The 21124-nt window shown below is 39.2% G+C and overlaps 6 protein-coding genes and 1 pseudogene across 6 annotated transcripts; 2 read left to right on the top strand and 5 right to left on the bottom strand.

Moving 5' to 3' along the window:
* Positions 1-1256: 1256 nt before the first annotated feature.
* Positions 1257-2786, bottom strand: LOC113127596 (gamma-crystallin M2-like). Its single transcript, XM_026302299.1, has 3 exons — positions 2769-2786; positions 1796-2086; positions 1257-1529 (listed from the first exon to the last, which is right to left on the bottom strand). The coding sequence occupies exons 1-3, from the start codon at positions 2784-2786 to the stop codon at positions 1257-1259; spliced, it is 582 nt and encodes a 193-aa protein (XP_026158084.1).
* Positions 2787-4752: 1966 nt separating this feature from the next.
* LOC113127597 (gamma-crystallin B-like) lies at positions 4753-5877 on the bottom strand. Its single transcript, XM_026302300.1, has 3 exons — positions 5845-5877; positions 5334-5576; positions 4753-5028 (listed from the first exon to the last, which is right to left on the bottom strand). Exons 1-3 carry the CDS (start codon positions 5875-5877, stop codon positions 4753-4755), a joined length of 552 nt encoding a protein of 183 aa, XP_026158085.1.
* Positions 5878-7076: 1199 nt separating this feature from the next.
* On the bottom strand, positions 7077-8105 carry LOC113127142 (gamma-crystallin M3-like). Its single transcript, XM_026301427.1, has 3 exons — positions 8091-8105; positions 7696-7944; positions 7077-7355 (listed from the first exon to the last, which is right to left on the bottom strand). Exons 1-3 carry the CDS (start codon positions 8103-8105, stop codon positions 7077-7079), a joined length of 543 nt encoding a protein of 180 aa, XP_026157212.1.
* A 615-nt stretch (positions 8106-8720) lies between these two features.
* LOC113127140 (gamma-crystallin M3-like) lies at positions 8721-9585 on the top strand. The gene is made up of 3 exons (XM_026301426.1): positions 8721-8729; positions 8922-9185; positions 9307-9585. The coding sequence occupies exons 1-3, from the start codon at positions 8721-8723 to the stop codon at positions 9583-9585; spliced, it is 552 nt and encodes a 183-aa protein (XP_026157211.1).
* A 1964-nt stretch (positions 9586-11549) lies between these two features.
* On the top strand, positions 11550-12297 carry LOC113127598 (gamma-crystallin S-1-like; annotated as a pseudogene).
* Positions 12298-12655: 358 nt separating this feature from the next.
* LOC113127143 (gamma-crystallin M2-like) lies at positions 12656-13749 on the bottom strand. Its single transcript, XM_026301428.1, has 3 exons — positions 13741-13749; positions 13390-13632; positions 12656-12931 (listed from the first exon to the last, which is right to left on the bottom strand). The coding sequence occupies exons 1-3, from the start codon at positions 13747-13749 to the stop codon at positions 12656-12658; spliced, it is 528 nt and encodes a 175-aa protein (XP_026157213.1).
* A 3065-nt stretch (positions 13750-16814) lies between these two features.
* On the bottom strand, positions 16815-20865 carry LOC113127600 (protein boule-like). The gene is made up of 10 exons (XM_026302301.1): positions 20770-20865; positions 19792-19920; positions 19270-19361; positions 19095-19149; positions 18927-19002; positions 18617-18780; positions 18118-18189; positions 17986-18021; positions 17806-17898; positions 16815-16879 (listed from the first exon to the last, which is right to left on the bottom strand). The coding sequence occupies exons 1-10, from the start codon at positions 20863-20865 to the stop codon at positions 16829-16831; spliced, it is 864 nt and encodes a 287-aa protein (XP_026158086.1). The 3' UTR covers positions 16815-16828.
* Between the last annotated feature and the right edge of the window lie 259 nt (positions 20866-21124).

Consider the following 21124-nt stretch of genomic DNA (forward strand, 5'->3'; position numbering starts at 1 on the left):
TCAAAGGAAAACGACTTCAGTAAGACTTCAGACTCTGTTCAGGTGATGTTTGTGTTCGACTTTAAACTGCTCGCTCAGCATTGGGGGAATGCCAGAACGGATCTGTGTGTGATAAATGTTCCAGTTCAAACATCAGCTTAGCTCAGCAGGTCTGTTACTGATTCTCCTGTATACTCGTCCGTCATGCATCTCCATGCTGTGTGCATGTCCCAATACTGATTTTTATTCTTCCGTTTTGGCAGATTGACAAGCATGATATAACCCTATAACAGGAAATTATACACTGAAATCTTAGTGTCTTATCAAATGTGTCTGCAGGTTGTTTTTACCATATTTTTCCTTGTTTTCTACTGTAGTTCTGTTTCTCAGTATTGTTCAGTGGTTTTAAAAATATGACTCATGCAAGAGCCAGTCATAGATTTCAAGTATAAACAAGTCACTGGGGATATTCTTAACTTACTAAAACACAATCAATAGGTGAATTAGTTATGATATTGACTGTCAATGCTAAGTCACTATTAAATGAATCATTATGTTTTTATAAAAAGCTTCCTGATGGTCCTTCAGACCACAAAGTCCATGTGTCCAGTCCTGTGTAATGATGACCTTGTACCACAAGGTGGCTCTTATTCCAGAATCCTGAGAGACTACTGCACATTAGGTTCAGTACAAAAACGTTCACAAGTAGCTTCTTTTCTTTGCTTTCATTTCAGTGCTTTGTGTCGTTCCTGAACTCTACGAGTCTTTGACACAGATATCTGATTGTCAGCTCAGGACTTACGCTGCACTCTGTTCTTCTCAGTAGTTTCTAGGCTGTAACTATTGTCTTTATTAAAGAATAATTTATCAATGTTTTATAGATCATGAAGCCTACAAGACTCTGGCATTTGTAATTAATAAGTGTTAATGAGAGCAATGAGTGTCACTTTCTATTAAGTCACTATGTCTGCAGTTATTCATTTGAATGAGTCAACAGCAAAAACAAATATTAACATCTAATGAGTAGATTAGTATGAAAATGTACCAAGTCAATGAATGGCCACAGGAGATGAAAAAGTCACAGCATGTTCAAACATCTGTCACAGGATGTTCTCTCGCTCTGCTCTCATTTTTACATATGTATTTTATAATGTCAACAAATTAAATTACACCTGTTCTGTTGCAGCAGTTTGTCTGCTTTTATTTGCAGCAGAGTTCAGTTCAGGAGAATGAGTGGCAGAAGGTACTTGGGTTTATGGTGTTGCTCTCTGGTGTATCTAAAAGTCGATGACACGTCTAATAGAGCCTACAGATGGATGAAGGGCCCCCCACTCTGAATGCCGTTTATATTCACCCTTTTCCAGCAGGTACTGACGCCCCCTGTAATTTGGATGCTCATAAAAGACCCAGGTACCATCCTGGACGTGAGCAGAATGGATGTCACGATAGCGCCATCTTTCCAGCAGGTTGGGCAGGTCCTCACCAAACTCAATCATCTGCCCACCGAAGTCTGGATGTTCATAGATGCGGATCCTGTGCCTGGTGGAAACCTTGAACAGTTGATAAACGAGATATGTTTTAACTTGTGAGCTTTCAGGTACTGCAGGCAGGATCCCATGGGTTATTAATGAATCTCAAATCATTTTATTTTAATTATTATATCTGTATTTAGGCACCCCTCAACAGATTTGAAGACTGCACTGCTTCACACGGTGGGAGTATACCTGTGTCTGTAGTTCAGTTTGTAACAGTAACTATGAAGTGAGCTGCACTTATTTGACAACCTGGCACATCAAGCTTTTATTGCAGGACTTACATGTCTGATGAGGCGACAGGAGCGGATGGTGTCACTGAAGCCGTTCCACCTCTGGTAGTTGGGGTACTCCGCTCTCATGAGGACGTACTGGTAGCCCATGTACTGTGGTCTCTCATAGATAACCCAGGCCCCACCCTCCACCCGGATGGAGTTACAGCGGCTGAAATGGGAGCTGAGCTCAGGACAGTCGCTGCTGCATTCAAAGTAACGACCCTGGAAGTTCTTGTCCTCATAGAAGAAGATCTGCAAGCAGAACTCTGTTAGACCACCGCAGTACAACCTACACTCCACCTACTGCAAACACTTACTAGTACTATAATTATTATAACTACTACTTTGTCTTCATTGTCTGTTTCAAGTAAAGTTCACTAAAGCTTTTGTTGTTTTCACAACTGTTTGCCTACTTGTGTTTATTTTTCATTTCAATAATAATTCGTTTTTTGATTGACTGGGGCTGAGGTTCACAGTTAAAGTGTGACAAGTATCCAAAGCATGTGTGAATGCTGTACATATTTATGCTGAAGACACATATTTTAGGTTTAGACTCATTCAGCAACAGAAAAACAGCAAAAACGTTTTGCAGGAACCAAACGGACAAAAGCTAAACACCAATGATGTTCCATATCTGTCTGATGTGCAAACAGGCAACTATTGGCTTACACCTTCACCATAACTACAAGGGGATATACTGTATATCAGATGTTGTGGTTTTAAGTGTCTTCCACTGCCCACAAGTGGCCAAAAATAATCACTGCAGCTTTAAGGTTTTGGTGAAGGTTTCACTGAATTTACTTGGCAAAGGGACATTTAGTCTTTTGTAAGAATAAACATACATTTCTTTTGAGATCAGGCTGATAAATCACAAACTACAACTAAAAAACACTTGGTCAGTTTAAAAAAAACAAAGGCTTTGCACAGGATCATTTCTGCACCTGACAAGTTCAATTCTTCACAGACATTTTGCAGTACTCACCTTCGCTGTGTGCTCCATGATCACCTTGTTTCGCTTTGCCCAATCAAATTAAAGCCACTCCCTTCATCACTGATGGTCCACTTTTATATAAAGGCCAAAGAAATGCATTGCCAGTAGAACAATTGTCATTCAAATGAGCTCTCTATTAACTTTGGCACATTAAGCTGATGCTGCAGTTGTTTTAGCCTTTATATCTGCTGCTGTGTTGATGCACCAAGTTGTATCACAGGCTTTTTCTATTTAAGACATTATAAGTATATTATTTAAAGTTTACATCATGTAATGCAAATTTATTTTTCATTTCATATTTATATAGAGGGAAAAGTGATAATTTCCTATCAGTAGTTCACTAATCTTGGTTTATATCACAGTTGTTGAGAGACAGACGTTATTTGTCACCTCAATCAAAGTTCAGACTCAGACTCAGACTCTCCTAAACCTGAGCCCCCATTTCCTCCTCATCTAGATGAAATAAATGACAGAAAATACACTGAAAATCTGATTTCTAACTGGATGTTTTAAACAGAGCAACTCAAACACCAAATACCTCAAATCTTGTGGAAGACTTCTGTACCGTCCTGATATACACACTTTGTTGAGTGGCTGCTAGAGGAGCTGCAGTTTCACACACTTCCATTAGTCATATAGTTGTTTTCAGAATGATTAAACTGCAGCTACTGTTTGGTTTGGAAAATACTTAAAATAATATAAAGTATATATGACTAATAGATTAGCTGGGTCTCAGCACATATTAGATCACCCAGAATCCTCTTCACTCTGATGTTGTTGCAATGACGTATGGGTGCAGGTCAGTGGAGTCATTGCTGCATGTTGTCACAGAGGAAGATCTGGAGAAAAATGTAAACAAACTCAAAGACCTTTTACATGTTTATGGCCATAAAGTGACGTTAACAAAAGGACACATTTTTAGCTTGAACACATCCTGAAAAATACTATCTGTGCTGTACTACATTAAATATGTCGCACTAAACATATCCTGTAATGGGAAGCATGTACTGTATCAATAGGACTGGTGTGTAACGTAAAACATTCATGTAGCCACTGCCAATATTCTTTTTTATAGAGAACAGGAACAATAAAACTAAGCACACGCTGATTAAAATATTTAACCAGGCTTATCACATTGTTCTGATGCATTCAGTGCTGTTTCTCTAAACAATGCAAATGCAAAGTGCAACACATCCCAGAGCCGCTGGGTGCTGTGGCTAACAAAAACAAGGGCGCCGCAGGTCATCTGGTTTGATATGAAACGCTTTGAGCTGAGCCAGGGACACAGCAGGAAGGCACCAGACTCTACACGAGATCATGGTTTTCCACACATTACTTCACTAATTCATATTAACCAAGGTGCTGCTGCTCTCCTGCCACTCTGCATCGCACAGTTATAGTTTAAAAGTTGTAGTTCACATTTCTGCTCAATCCTTCCTCTCTGGCTGAAATTATACAGATTACAGAAATCTGCTTTTACTAGTCTGGGATAAAACCTGTGGTCTCATTTCTTAAGGTAGTTATTCAAATATTGATGTATTGTTATCTGAACTTATCATGTACGTGGTCATCACAGCTACTTCTACAATCTCTTCTAGTCATTTTTGCTCTGTTCTTCTGTTTGTCATGACAGGGATGTTTTCATGCTGATTCTGATACATGATGATGAAGCATTCATGTTTTGATCATGAAGAAACAACTGTTTCAGTATTTAGTATATCAAGTTAGTATAATTAAACTATATAGTTATTTATGTTCTAACTATAATTCATTCATATACCATTTTGTATTAGTACAGACAAAATAACCACATTTACCCCAGCTGCTAAAGTTCTCCATATTACTGGTCCAATAATCACAAACCAGTCTAGCATGAAATCTATATTTATAGAGAATCCAAAAAAACGCAGGGTTTGCTTCTCATTTATTGACTTGTTGGATCAGTGTAGGCATCTAAGAAGGTTTTGAATCAAAGTTAAAACTCTGTGATCCTGCGGAAGGAACCAACACCAGGCGAGGATGCCCCCCAGTCACTGTGCTGCCGGTACTCGCCTCGCTCTAGGAGGTACTGGTGTCCCCTGTAGTTAGGTAGGTCGTATAAGACCCAGGCACCATCAGTCACCACACAGGAGTAAAGCTCACGCAGCTTGTAGGTGTCGTACACTGAAGGACAGTCGTCAGTGCACTCAACCATCTGCCCCCCGAAGTCTGGCCTCTCATACAGCCTCAGCTTCCATGTGCTCCCGAAAACCTGAAAGACAAAAAGCATTTCCTGAAACTGAACTAGCTGTGTGACATTTTTCAGTCAAAGTTTTGGTATCAGCTCAAAACAAAACTCTTAACAATACCATTTTTTAATGTCTCAACTCAGGCAGCTGTAAAAGACAGCTAATGTGTTGGTAAACTATTGTGGCTGTAAATCAGTCCAACATTAACACTATCTTTCACTCTGCTTTGTTTCCCACCAGCACCACAGAAATCTATCTGGCTATTTAACTAAAAATGCTTTGCTAAAATAATCTAAAAATCTAAAGAATCCCGAATAAGAACTCTCACATTCTTTATGGCCCGGCAGGATTTGACGCTGTCGCTGAAGGCCATCCACTGCTGGTTGTCACCATATTCTCCAGGGCTGAGGATGTACTGGAAACCCTTGTAGTTTGGTCTCTCATAGATCACCCACACACCGCTCTCCACCCGGATGGAGCTGCAGCGGTTGAAGTATGCATGCAGGTCGGCACAGTCACTGCTGCAGTTGTAGCAGCGGCCCTGGAATTTTTTCTCCTCAAAAAATGTGATCTTTGGCAAAGGAAAGAAAAGTAGGCACTTGAAACTGCTTCATTCAAACACATTCATTATACATAAACAAATGTATTTACAGTGTATCCTGCCTGTCATAGATTTGATCTTACCTTCCCCATTTGGATGCACTGTCAACCTCATTCTTTGCTGCAGCCCCATCAAAGTATTTATCGATAAACAAAATGTGCAGAGTGTGGCAAGTCTTTGATATCCAAATGAGGCAGATTTACATATCAGCAAAATGGCCTGGTGCTGTTTGATTTGCCTTTGTTCCAGTCTGATGATGACTATCAAACATGCTGGACCAGTGAAGGCAGTGGATCAGTGTCAGACAGTGACAGAAAGAAAGGGAGTGTGTGTGTGTGTGTGTGTGTGTGTGTGTGTGTGTATCTTATGGTTTCATTTACACAGCCTCAAACGCTGACACCTGAATCTGGCAGAGTTAAATGAAATATTATTTCTAAAGTTACTGTCTGAAAACTGCAACATCCATTACAGTTACTTCATATGAGCTAATGTAATGTCATTAAAGTAGTTCATCCAAATACTGAGCAAACTGCCAAAACACCATGTTCGATGGTCACATATAAGTAGCACATCGTACATTTCATACTTTGGCATTTTGTCGTTTTCCTTTCATTGTTTTTACCAAGCTGATAAAGGTCAGTCAAAGAAAATGACAATGCAGATAAAGGTCGTTAGGTGCCACATTTGATCCATCGATCTATCGTTTAGTCAGCTCCCATTTTTGCCTATAACTGTTAATGTAACATAAGCTTTGCCTCAAATCCCTTCTTACCCAAAGTGCAGCTCTGGATTCTGCTCATTTCTGCAGTGACAGATTTTATAGATTATAAGATATTATGTCTTTTAGCTTTAACATTAAAATGCAATGGCATCTGTAGACTTTGCTTCTGGAGCCCTGCTGTGAAGGCGTGTTTCCCACAGTCAGGACTTTAGAATAAAATGGCATAAAGTCTGAACTGAAAATTCTCTTCACTTTCTGCACTAATCATGTACTTGGACTGAATAAATATGTTCTTGATGCTAATAGCGTTAAAAGTATTAAATCAAATAAACTTACAATCAACAGCCCTCTGCTGTTTCTTCATCTTTAATTTCAGGTTTGGTATCAACATTTTCACTGCTCTCTGGCATTAAAGACGTCTTTGCCTGTTTGAGCACATTAAAAATCTTGAGCGTTTCAGTTTTTTGGGCTTGATTTTCTACCTCACTCTCATACACTAAAAATCAGAGCTTCAATAAACTGAAAGGTTTTGGTGACAACTGTACTGAACCTTCCACAAAAAATGAGTTAATGTTCATTGATGGATTTCTGTTATAGATGACAGATTGCAAGTCGTGAATGGATGCATAGCCCCGACCAGTAGGGGTCACTACTTGCTTGTTTTTAGGCAGAATATTTATTTTGGAATTAAATGACATACAGGGATCAGATTTTAGCTTGCTTTATTTTCCCACATAGTACAGTCTGATTTAACATGAGTCCGTGATGCGCCTGATGGAGCTGAACCTTGTCATGTTGCTCATTCCCAAATCTCTGAGGTTCCTGTATTCTCCTGGTCTTAGGTACAGCATCCTGCCTCTGTAGTTGGGCTGCTCAAACATCAGCCAGTGGCCATCCATCACGTTGCAAGACTGGCAGTCAGACATGCGTAAACGATCCATCATGTTGTCGCAATCGTCCATCAGCTCGTGCATCTGGCCTCCAAAGTTCTCCCTTTCATAGATCCTCATTCTGAATGGTCCCCTGTGCTGTGGACCAAGAAACATCAGTGGACTGACTGTAGACCTCATATGATAATCACCTGTGATCTTTGAGATCTTTCAGGTGTTGTCATGATACTGGGATTTGGACCTACAACACTCAGTGAAAAAGATGTGCATTAGCTGTAGAAAATGCTGAGCAACCCTTGATTTCAGATTACAGAAGATGTGCGTCCCCAAAATAAAAGACTAAACCCCTAATAATTAATGCTTATTTCATTTTCTGGCTTTTCTTTCACTGCACAGAATTGCAATCATATTAAATCTCTGTCATTTTCGAGGTGGCTGGGCTCCAGTGCATTTCAACACCCTGAACTGATTTACTTACCATGGGGATCATACGACAGGATCTGATGCAGTCACTAATACTCATTCCCATCAGGCGCTGGTTGTCTGGATACTCGCCCCTCCTCACCAGCATTTGATGGCCCATGAAGTTGGGCTTCTCGTAGACCATGAAGAGGCCGCTCTCCACCCTGCAGGAGTTGCACCTGCTCAGGTAAGAGGTGAGTTCAGGGCAGTCGCTGCTGGTCTCATAGGAACGACCCTGGAAGTTCCGGTCCTCATAGAATATGATCTGCAAGCAACGATGTGATCTCAGAATATGTCTTTGTGCTTATTTTGATATTTGTCAATATTAGACCCACTGTAGTGGGTAGTACATTTTCATTCTACATCTTTTTAATGCTATTTAGCATCTGATGTTTTGAATGGTTTACTTACCCTCCCCATGGTCATGATATTTGTGGGCTAATCTCAGATGTACAGCTTCAACATCGACCCTTTTCCCTTTTTATACATTGCACAGCCGTACAATTTCCACATGGCTTGTGCTGAAACCTTTGACTCATCATTCTATATTGTGCCACAGAGCAGTATTATAGAGTGGCAGACTTTACTGTATGTCCGCAATAGTTATTGTGAATTGACTGTTGGGTTTTATGCTTGCTTCCAGCAACTTCAACGATTTAATTTATAGCCTTTCAGTAGAAATCTTTGTGTGAATCAGATCTGGGAATGAAACTGAATTGTGTGTTACCAATAACAACATTCAGTAAATCAAAAGATCCACTGTGTACTCCACAGATCAATGATGATTTGGCCTTGAAGCATTTGAAAAGTAAAACCTGGAAGGAAGAAGAAGGTTGTGCTTCTTATTTGACCTTATGAACTCCCTAAACTACAGTACAATAATAACTATTGAGGTGTGCTGTAAAAATGAATGCAGGCTCACGTGAACCTGTTGATGAGTCATGATGTTTGACACAAAGGTGTGAAAGGTGGTCTGTGGCTGATAGTGTATATAAAAGTGGTGTTGAGTTGGGATCATTGGCATAAACTAAAACTGTTACCATGGGCAGGGTAATATTTATATTTTTGTATAATGTTGTAAAATCTGGTACAACAGAAATAGTAATAAGTGACCTATGCCAATGATACAATAATATGCAACATGATGCAGTGTATTATGCATTATGCTAGGGTTATCAATAAGAGACCCAGTCTGGGGTTCTGTCATTTAATAATTGTACTCCTGTGTTGTTTTTGGTGCAGATTATTTTCTATGAGGACAGGAACTTCCAGGGACGCTCCTATGAGTGCAGCAGTGACTGCTCTGACATCCACATGCACCTGAACCGCTGCAACTCCTGCAGGGTGGAGAGCGGGTGCTTCGTGGTGTACGACCACCCCAACTTCATGGGTAATCAGGTCTTCTTGAGGAGAGGGGAGTACTCTGATTTCCAGCGCATGGGGAGCATGAGCATGATGGGTATGGCAGCGATGGACACCATTCGCTCCTGTCGCATGATCCCCATGGTAAGATAGTTTAGTAATGTCACATCATTTTCAGCCTTAATTTGCTGTAACTGAAACTACATTCAGAACAGGCTCCAGAACAAGAAAGGCAGTCTAGAAAAGTCTTGTCTCATCTTTACAGCACCGCGGACAGTTCAGGTTGAGGATCTATGAAAGGGAGAACTTCGGTGGCCAGATGCACGAGCTGATGGATGATTGCGAGTCCCTCCAGGATCGTTACTACATGTCTGACTGCCAGTCCTGTAACGTAATGGATGGCCACTGGCTGATGTTCGAACAGCCCAACTACAGAGGGCGCATGATGTATGTGAGGCCAGGAGAGTACAGGAACCTGCGAGACATGGGAATAAGCAACATAATGAGAATCAGCTCCATCAGACGCATCATGGAGATGTGCTGAATGTCAGTTTAAAGAAAGTCTGGAACAAAAATAAAAAACAAATTTTCTCTTTTGCATCTTTTTGTGTGGCGTAAGACAGTTCCGCCCTGTTTCTCCCTCTAGAGGAGAAAGTCAGAATCAAACACTGACATTTTAATTACTAAAAGCTATAGAGCTACAGTATCTGGCCTGGTATCCAGGAACATTCAGTGAATTAAACATTGCAGTAAACAACTTTGGCAGTTCTTGAAGAAAAAAAAGACCTACCCTTCTGTCATAGTGTGTACAGTTAATGACAACATCTTTCAACACTATAAGGTTTTGTGAAACTCACTTCTGGTTTACATTTATGTTAAATTACACCAAACCATTCCCATCATTATTAAAACTGCTCCTAAATCTAGTACTGTAAAGCTGGTCTTAGTATCCTACTCACAGCGAGCTGACGTGGACAAAAATACATCATCAGAAAAATATAATACAATAGATCTAATGTGTGGATAAAAAATGAAAGAGATGAAAGTAATAAAACGCAGTTTTTGTTCTTGGTAGAATGGTACATTAGGACAGCACTGAGGGGGCTGTAGTTCAGTCACCACTACTGATAACAATATTGAGGAGCTAGTATCAACCTCAAAAACAACCTGGTGGTGAATTTTCTACTTTTTTCCCAATTGAAAACATGAATTACATGTCAAACATTACATGTCAATCTGCATGGAGCCCTAAAACAAGATTATGAAAATTGGGTGGTAATTACAGGAAAATTGTCTCCTACAAAAATGTCTCCTACTGAGGTACGCTAAGATTACTTTTTGTTTCAGTTTTGTACCAGAACTATGTTGTTACAGTTACAGCAAAAGTTTAGAAAAGAGAAAAAATCAGCAACTGACCTAGTGTCAGTCATACAGCAATATAGCAATATGTCATTTATTGTAATGCTGCATATGTTTAAATGTTAATCTGTTATAAACTGTCCAGTTTACATATTTGCACAAAAACAAAATGCAATAACTGGAGTTTGCTTGGTCACTGCAAAATACACTTCTGCTGTTGAATCTGAGTGACTGCAGCGTTCACAGCTTTGATGTATAAAAGAGTTGGGCCTTTCATGCTGCTGGGCTGACTCAGTTGTTTCATACAAGTGAGGGTCAGATTCATTTGATGTCACATGATGCATAAAAGGCAGTGCACCAGCGAGACAGACACCAAATGAAGTAAGGTAATGATAAGTACAGGTCTCTGTAACAGTCTAAACTAAAGTAAATACTGGCTCAAGATCAAGATTAATTCAATACTGTTGATGTAGTTGGGCACAAAACCTCTTCCATGCAGCAATGTGTGATTTATGCTCACACACCTGGGCATGTTTTTCTAAAGCCTATCCATTTACACAACTCTACACTACTCACAATTAAATCTAGTGATATTTGTGTTTAACAGCTTTTTACAGTTATGCAGCATGCAGTCTGTCACAGGCTGACATGAAATTACATTCTGGAGCTTAGCCCATAGACAATATTACAATATGTGTGTGTGTGTGTACATCAAAGCAAAGTGAAATAACTAGAAGCTATGTAAAACAAGCTGTTATGCTGGCATGAAAAATATTCTATTTTACCTAATAAAGGATCCTGCTGTCCACAGAGGTAAGGCACCGTTTAGAAAATCTTTAATAATAAACACAAATCGAGACCTGCGTCTTTGTTGCATTGTGACAACCTGAATTGTGACCTCACAAAAGCCTTAGCTATACAGTGTGCACAATATGACTGCATTCAAGAGTGTGCCATCATCAACCAGATCAAATTAAACGGAAGAAAAACAACCTGTTGACCACACAAAACAAACAAAAATTGTCTGCCAGAAAAAGCTGACGACCCTGGTCATTGTTCTGAATCACAATAACACAGGTCATCCATGGGTTATAAAGGCAGCATGGAGCCCACAGCTGCTGCTGCAGTGTGACAAGGTTGGCCAACACAATGGGAAAGGTAAGGCTGTTTGTTTTGCTGTGTGTCTTTTGTGCTTGTGGATATCTGCGTGGACTATTCAGAGGAAACCAGTGACCTGGAAGTATTTTTTATGTGGTATAGTATACATAAAATCCTTGATTGGATTTCTAGAATAATTCAATACAAAAAAATCCCTTCATTAATGTGTTTCCAGATCATTTTCTATAAGCACAGAAACTTCCAGGGTCACTCCTATGAGTGCAGCAGCAAACGCTCTGACCTGCACTCCCACTTTAGACGCTGCAACTCTATTTGAGTGGACAGTGGTGACTGGATGGTCTATGAGAGACCCAACTACATAGACTACTAGCACCTCTTGAGAAAGAGTGAGTATCCAGACTACGAGCTCTGGATGGGATTTAATGCCTGTGTGCGATCCTGTCACATGATCCCTATGGTAAGGCTCAGTTGGAGGGGACTAGGCTAAAAATAGGTGTTTATTTTGGTAAACCTTGATTTCTAGAAGCTAATAAATCATCTTTTCTGTAGCACCAAGGCTCTCAGATTGATGATCTATGAGCTGATTGATGACTGTCCCTCCCTGTATGAACGCTTTCGTTTCAGCATAACAAATGGATACCAGATCTTCTATGAGCATCCCAATTACAGGGTGTTCCAGTATCTGATGCGCCCTGGTGAATATAGATTGTTTAACAAGTGAGGAAGCACAGGTCCCAGGGTGGGATCCATCAGATGTATCACTAAGCAAAAAAGCTGATGTTCATGTTTATGTGAGGTACTGTTAAAAAAGTACTGCGAATAAATCTATCCAGTAACCCGTGCTCTGCCTTTGAGAGGTTTAGTAGTTTGGACGTTTTCTTTGGTGGCTATTTTGGTCTCATATGTTTTAAACTGGAAAAAGAAGAACACAACAGTTTAATAGTGGAAAAGAAAAACACTTCAGACTAATATTATAAAACTCATTCCACTACTGGATCAAATGTTATGGCAAAGGTGAAAAGCAAATACAAGATGCAAATATACCATTGTCATGTCTATAAGACACACACACACGCACACACACACAGTTTAAGCCCAGCATTTTTATTGAAAGAGGAAGAAGGTTCATTAAACTTCTAGTTGAAGTCAGTGATTCGCCTGAGTGAGCCGATCCTTGGACTGGCACCACCCCAGTCACTGTATCTGCGGTATTCCCCAGGTCTCAGGTAGTAGATTCTTCCCCTGTAGTTGGGCTGGTCGTACAGCAGCCAGTGGCCATCAACCACATTGCATGAGTTAATGTCAGACATACGGAGGCGGTCCTGGACATTTGGGCAATCGTCACTCAACTCCTGCATTTGGCCAGTCATGTCTGTACGCTCATACAACCTTATTTTGAAGGAACCACGGTGCTGCAGGAAAAACAACATATGTGAAAACAGCTTTTGTCTTGTCTTCTTAATAATGCTAAATTGCAGTACTGTACATGTTTAAAACATAAAACAGACCATGAATAGTCCCAATGTATTAATCCCCACCTAACTCCTATTTGCAGATTAACACAGATTTAGGGTTTTAATTCAGATAAGGAGCACAGTATTTTCAGGTTAATTGAAATTATATTACAAATATGTGTGATTTGATACATACCATGAACGATTATAAACTTATTGCATATTCCTGGATACACTTTCTATAAGTATTAAAATATAGGTAGTAATTGGATCAAATATTTAGAAAGATTTTATTGCTTTTGTTCTTCATTTGTCCTATTTATTTTACTGTAGCATCATTTACTATGTACCCACAAGGATCATCCTGTCCTCATTAATTGCATTGATACCTCTGCCACCAGCTGAATAAGGCTTACCATGGGAATCATGCGGCAGGAACGGACACAGTCATTGATACCAATCATACGCTGGTTGTCAGAGTACTCCCCCCTGCGGAGGAAGTACTGGTGGCCCAGGTAGTGAGGTCTCTCATACACCATGAAGCAGCCACTCTCCACCCGGATGGAGTTGCAGCGGTTGAAATAGGGGTGCAGGTCCGCACAGTCACTCATGCACTCATGGTGCCGACCCTGGAAATTTCTGTCCTCATAGAAAATGATCTGCAAATGTCAACATATCAAAGACATATCAAAGCAGTTATTGACTCCAACCATTACAAGACTCACATGCTTTCATTCTGTATTTTCACTAATCCAAAGTAAGCTTACCTTTCCCATTGTGGAGATTAGTGGGGGCCAACTGACTCAATACACGCTCTCTGTGCTGCTGTCCTTTTTATATAAAGTAGCTGTGTGATGGCACAGCATAAAGTATTGTCATACAAATAGGTTTTTATAACACAGATCTGGTTATGTATAGCGACGCACCACGGTGTGATGATGAGTTATTGTCCAGTTTTCCTATGTTCATCAGTATTGATCAAAACATCACTGTGCTCACAGTATCAGCAAAGCACAGGCATTTGTGCCCTGTACATTCAGACAGATTCAAAACATGAAAGGATTTAAAAGCACAAGTCTGGAGATTAAGATATTACATCACCTAACATTGTAAGTCTGCTATGAGGTTCAGCTTTCCTCATACAGTCATGAATATGATTTCAGCTTTATGCCTATAGATGTGTTCTTTTGCTTATATGTCAACTCAGTCACAGAAAGCGGAAAGCTGCTGGTGAAAGCTACAAGATGGTGCAAAAATAACTGACCAATTAAATCTATTTTTTTGTTGTTTTGCATATTTACATATTAGTCAAAAGCACTGCAATGTTTTTATGTCACATTTTAGAAGGCTTATGGAATAATGTGTATTACAAATATTTCACACAACTGTTTTGGAATCTCAAACTCCTACTAAAACATGAAATGTGACTGTAAAAAGTATAAACCTCATGCACAGACAGCTGACACAAAGATGTGGTTTTTATAAAACTCAATTCAAAGTCATGCAATTTGGTCTTTTGTTATTCCCATGACCAAGCATTTGGTGCTTTTGCAACCCTGCCAAGGTCTTGATCCCATTCATACAGATAAAAACCCTGATTCATCAATGCCCTTTGCACATTGTTCCCCAACCCCCTTGTTGTACCATTGGATGCCGGCAAAACATTTGAGTGTTTCATATGCTTCAATGAGATGATGTTTAAGTAACCCATCAGTACTGCAGTTGCTTCTAACTTGGCTGCAGTAAAGAAACTCCAAATATCAGAAAAAAAACCCTGCGAATGCCACAGGGATGTCATTATGGGAAATGTAGTATGACCCATAAAATTTTGGATATTGTAAGTTCTGCTCTGTTAGTTTAAATCTGTCTCTTGTGAGTCCTCATCTTTATGGAAATGCAAAACTACATCACTTAAGTACTGGCTGGGAAAAAAAACAAAACAAAAAACAAAAAAAACATGATACTGCACATTCTGATCACAGGTTTTGCAAGCATGCAGGGTTTTAGCCAGTTAATCTTTAATAATATACTAATGATCATTCAAAGCTTTTTAAAATGTTAAATGTATTTTCCCCTACAATCACTGGTTTCCATTCACTCAGATTGACCCCAAGAGAAAATATATGGAGTTGAAAAAACAATAAGACAAACAAAAAAGTCATAAAAGTACACTGAAAATTTCAAGTATATTCCTGCAGATTTTTAAGAGACATTCTACCCAAATAATGAAGACCAACAGGACTGAGCAGTTCCAAAACAAAATATATTATATATTTGCAGCACAATTATTTATAAAATGGGTATCTGTCAATTAAATTTACTTCCAAAACAGGTTTGTTATTTGAACAACATGGAAATCCAGAACATTAGCACAATATGAACTGTGTTAAGACTATAACAGCAACAACCCTACAAATAACATGAACACATTAGAAAATGCTTCTCTCAGAGGTAATCACTTGCTTCGCTACTTAATGAAAAAACTTAGCATAAGCACAAAGAATTCAAGCTTTAATCAAATATTGAAAGCATGCAGTGACAAATATATCTCTCAGGTTGCTCTAACAAGTTTTTGCTTTCTGAAGATCAGACCAGTTGCTTGATAATAATCTCTGATAAGTTTCACCAGGCTAAAATCTAATAAGAAAACACTCAGCTGTCACCTCATGGTTTAACAGGATGACCATTCACTTTAGGGTCACAGCCAGTGGATTTCACATATTGAGCAGCTTCAATCCACCTGAGGCATAATTGGTCCAAACACTCTGTATTTACACGTCTAATCCTGTGTTTTTCAAATCGTCACTTGCAAATTTATTACTTTAGTATGTTTAATGCTCTGTATGTAGTTTTTTTGTTAATTTCCAAAAATGGTTCCAAATACAAAATGAATGCTGAAAAACAAAACTGCTAAATAAGTACAGTAAAAATCACATATATAAAGTACTCCTATTGTAGGAGCCCATTTCAAGCACATATAGGTCACAGACTGGTCACAATACCACGGGCAAATATCTTCACATTATCGTATTGAGAAAAGGTAGAACATAGTTTTTTAGGCACTGCGCTACAATGAACTGGCTGAAGCCCTATCAGATATGGACCAGAAGATCCTGAGCGCTGCCAACACTGATAAAATGGAGCAGAGGAGACGAGAAGCTGCAGCTTAACCCAACCCAAGACTATGATGACTGATTCAGTGAGCCTCCAACAACTTTACAGCATTAATGTCTTTGCGAAGAAATGATCAATGAGCCATAACATGTATAACATTGGTCCTTTAAGATAAATAGCTGACATAGTAAGAAATAAAGACTCTTTCAATAATATACTGTGATGTTTTTAGACATTTTTCACATTCAAATTTAACTCTCTAAATCAAGAGCTTTTGGAAATTCAAGACATATTACTTAGTGTTACCACAAGAAAATAATTCTCTGAAAATTATTACTAAGTTTACATGTCCACTGAAAAGAAATTAAATGCAAGCACTCCATATACTGAATAGTGTAGAGTAAGCCACTATAATGTAAATGTCAAAACAACTAGAACCATCAACACAATTGAATAAGTGCTGCCTGTTTAGTGCTGGCTACAAACTCAGCATGACTGTACAGAAACAGGCTGTGAAACCACATCTTCAAAGATGCTGCATCATGCTGGAAGGGACAGCATACCATTGACTATATACACATGTTAAGGTCATAAAAAAGAGAGGCTGAGATGCTGTGCATGTGATGCTTCCTTTAAGAAGTGGTGTGTGCCTTTAGCCTACATGAGAAGCTTGGAGGTGTGACACATGGAGATGCCTGGTGGTTCTGCTGCTTCTGGGAGACAGATCCTGGGGGGGATACATCAGTGGGACTTTGGCTCCAGATGGACCTGTGGGTATGGAAACATCAAATTCTGTAGAGAAAAATGTGCCAATAAGAGTCAGAAGGAGTGCAGATATGGAGATGAATACACAAACATGACTGAGCTAGAAGAGAGACTAGTCAACATACACAAGTTTACAGCAGATGGATCTTCTATGGTGTTTGACTACAGTTTTTAGATGGTGTCATGTTTGGACGTGTTCAATTGTTTGTTGAAGTGATGTTGAAGTGATGTTTTACTATATGACTGCTCAAGAATGAGAATACATTTGAACCTGCTATCTTTATTAGGTATGCATCAATTCATATCTCCTGTATTGCTATATAAAACAAGTTAGCTGGTGTATTATCGTTGCTAAATATATTTTTGTCTACAAGAAATAAGGATCTTAAGAGCCAAGTGTTAGAAAATGTAGCACAATACTTTTTCCTTTTGGATTACAACATTCAGTCTTGGTACTGTTTTCTGCTCCTAACTTTCCCTGTAACAGAAGCTTCGGTAGATTCTTCTGAGCACAACTAGCCTGGCTTCCTTCTGTGCACTGCTTGGTAACATTTACCTTTCCAGGTTCAAACTGCAAAACAATAGGTGTCATACCTTCTGTTTTCTGAGGACGCACTGGGTAAACTTGCTGTACTGCCTGCTAAAGTATGACAACATGGCAAAGTAAGCTAGAGTTCAGAACAGATTTACCCTCATCACAGACAAAATCACAATAAAACACTATTTTATTTTAAAAAATCTGGATGCTACCCTTTACACTCTTACTTAGAATCATACTGTACAAATGCTACAACATTTAACTATAAACTCAATAAGTCTCTCTCAGCCAACAAACTTGTATTGTGAACAAAACCAAAGAGTTAAAAGAACAAAAAATTATTTGTGGGGGTACATCCAGAGTTAAACAAATTTTACTTGCATGGCTGTCCTGTAATTTCTCTTGGTGAATGTACCTCAGTGTTGGGTGTGCCATGCTGAGGAGGCTGGACATTAGCGGAACGGTATTCTGACTGCTGGGAGCTCCTGATTGGATTTGAAGGCATCGGCTGCAGAACAAGAAAACACTGACAACAGGTAAATAACTGGCCAAATTCTCCTGAAGTAAAGAAAAAGCACAGCTTTATTTTGCCTACCTGAAAGCCATCCCATTGATACGGGTTTGGGAGATACTGGGGTCAGGGAGAGGTAGAAAGAAAGGAGTCTCTTAAAGTTCAAACCAACGATGCATTTGTTCAATCAGCAGATCACCAAAGGGATGAACTGACCTGGTAGGGGTGATAAGCTGGTTGTTGGTAGACTGGTTGAGGGGTCTGAAGGTGCATCACTGAACTGGCAGGCTGCAAGACAGGATACTTATGTATATCACACATTATGCAGTTATTCATCTTTGTTCTCACTTCACTCTTGTCTGTGGTGTTAATATATGACAATTATCAGTTGCTAGCCTAGGTAAAATAATTAATATCTTGGACGCAAATGTAATTTTAATATATTGCTCTAACAACTCTTACTAGGCCAGCTGCCTTAGCTATGAAAAGTTTATCTGTGTTTACTCCAGATTTTTAAATATAAATACAGAGCCAGAATAGTACATTGCTGTGGTGAAGCAGCACTAACAAGCCTTCACACATTTTTTACAATACCAGATAGCAGACTGGTGTTTCTTGCCATTCAGATATGCACCATATGAATTTATATGCCAGTTAGTAATTTTGCTATTTAAGTCAAGCGTTATATATGGGTGTGAGAGCAGTTAAAACTGACTGGCCAGCGGCTGTGGGCAGGAGGGTGCATGTTGTTGCAGTAAAAGTAAGCCAATCCGCTTTGGTGGGTGTAGGGATAGCTTGTGGCTGTCGTCAGGCGCAGGTCCCCACTGGACATCGGCAGAGGAAAGGCAGGGCCAGGGCTGGCAAAATGGACACTTCTAACTAGGAAAAGAAAACTCACTTTAAAGGCCATAATTTTATCAACAGAGAATTTTATTATTAAGCTGGTGAACTACAGCGAAATGGCAAGTCACTTAAAATACTTCAAATAACAGCCAGAAGTCTTTCAGTGTCAGATGTTGACTTACTGTATCGTGGTCCTTGCCGTTTGCGTACAGCCGGACCAATGTTGAGCTTCTTGTCTTTGAAATAGATTCCATTACCCTTTAACATGCATTTGATGGAACAGAAACCACATAAGATGATAAAGCCTGGTAGATGAGTTGCAAAATGCTTTAATGGTTTACTTTACTTACATCACGAAGGATTTTTAGTACATCTTCTTGGGTCTCAAATGTGACAAACCCATATCTGTCAAAATAACAGTAATTCTGTGAATAATTATGAGACTCAAAGGACAGGAAGTCATGGCTGCATGCAGTATTTTTCAGTCACCAACTGTGTATAATAAGACTAATACAATCAACTCACCCTTTTGACAATCCTAAGCGGTCTACCACAATCTTCACATCTTTTACTGCACCATATAGAGAGAAGACTTGTTGCAGTTCGCTCTCACTGACCTTCATAATTACAGCACACACACATTTTTGGCTGTGTTATAAAGCAGAAAAAGATAGCTTTTGCTAATTTAGTTAGGTTCACTTGCTCCTGAATGGATGATTTATTAAAAGCCAGCAGTAGTTGTGTGTACCTTGAAGCATCAGGAGTCATCTGTATGTAAGTTGGCTGAAATGTAAAAACCAGACTGGAATCTGACTAGGTGCTGTTTTTGGGGTATGTGTCACTGATTTGACAGTAGATGTACCTGTTGCATGATTGGTCAAAAAACCTATTTCTGAAGAAATATGGTGTTAGTGCTTATTAACAGTAATCCTCCTATAAATGATGCTAATTCTCCAGTTACATTTTCACACTGCTGACCCAGCCTGACTTTACTGACATGCTCTGCTGCTCTCTAGTGTCTAACACAAGCCCAAACACAGTTCTTACCTTTTCGTCAAGTCCCCCGACAAAAATCCTTTTGGGAATAACGGTGCCAAAGTGGGAGATGTGGTGACTCAGGCTGTCAGCACGATTTTCTGCAGGCAACACCTCAGGGATGGAGAAGCTGCTGCCGTTCTGGGATGGACAATGACAAAACATTATGATCTAATTATGAAATATTAACTTTACCTTGTTGGACAACAGTGGAAAAATAAAATATTACCAACTCAAGTGCAACAAAAAACAAAAAAAACTAAACATCTGGCTATTGAATGTTTCAAGTCAGACAAAGCTGATGCACCTGCAGCCAATAGATGAAATCAACAGTATGAGTAACTTTCATATTATAATTATGTTTCTATTGTATATATTTTACATAACTTATTTATTATTAACCATATTTCAATGTCTTGGTCAAAAAAATGAGCTAACTAAACAGGCTTAGCCTTAGCTCTACATGAAATAACACAATTTGTTTTTTAATATATGTTTTGTATTAATAATTTGAATTCATAACTAGTTACCAGGGGGCTGATATATGTAACATTAAGTAAATTTTCCCTCTAGTGTAGCGGAGTAAAAGTCAACTAGCTTAACGTTAACTAATGCTAATTAACGTTGCTAATGCTAGTTAACGCTAACATGCTAATGGAAATAAATAAATGTAACTACTCAGTTGGGTCACATTTTACTGAAGAAACCGACTTAGCTTCCTCGTTGAGTAATTATGGCTTTTATAACTTTCTAACACCATTTATATGACATTACATTGACATTCTTTCATTTTAGCTATCACCAAAACATTTATGCTAACGGTGGCCAAACGGCTCGCTAGCTAAACACGTCACTCACCGCCGTTTGGTTTTCCACGTCCATAGTCACAAAAACCAGGTTAATGCCCACCTCTAAAACACTTAGACAGGTTTTAACCCAAAAGAAATCATAACCAAAGATGAGTTTAACTGGTTTAACTGGTCTAACTACTCTGTTGCAGGTTCCTCCACGGCTCTGTGCACCCAAACGTCCCGACCCTTGCTCCGACTCTATGGGTCCATGAATGACCTCATCGGCCCGTACCATACTTAAGCTTGGAAAACATTTCATAAACAGAACGTCTGAACATTTTTACCCGTTATCCAGCAGCAGATTGTATCTTTAACAATATCTTTTCCTGCCTGGAACAATAAAGTAAAAGCTGGAGTACACCAAGTCACGTTAATTAGTTAACTCCAAACCACCTGTGTGTGGTTTCTAAGGCGGAAACGTTAAGTTAAACATGAAAACCTGATATAAATCTTGGAAATAAACATGTCGGCTATAGTTTCTTCCCACTGGACAC

This window comes from Mastacembelus armatus, chromosome 2, assembly GCF_900324485.2.
Source record: "Mastacembelus armatus chromosome 2, fMasArm1.2, whole genome shotgun sequence".
Classification (NCBI taxonomy): Eukaryota; Metazoa; Chordata; class Actinopteri; order Synbranchiformes; family Mastacembelidae; genus Mastacembelus; species Mastacembelus armatus.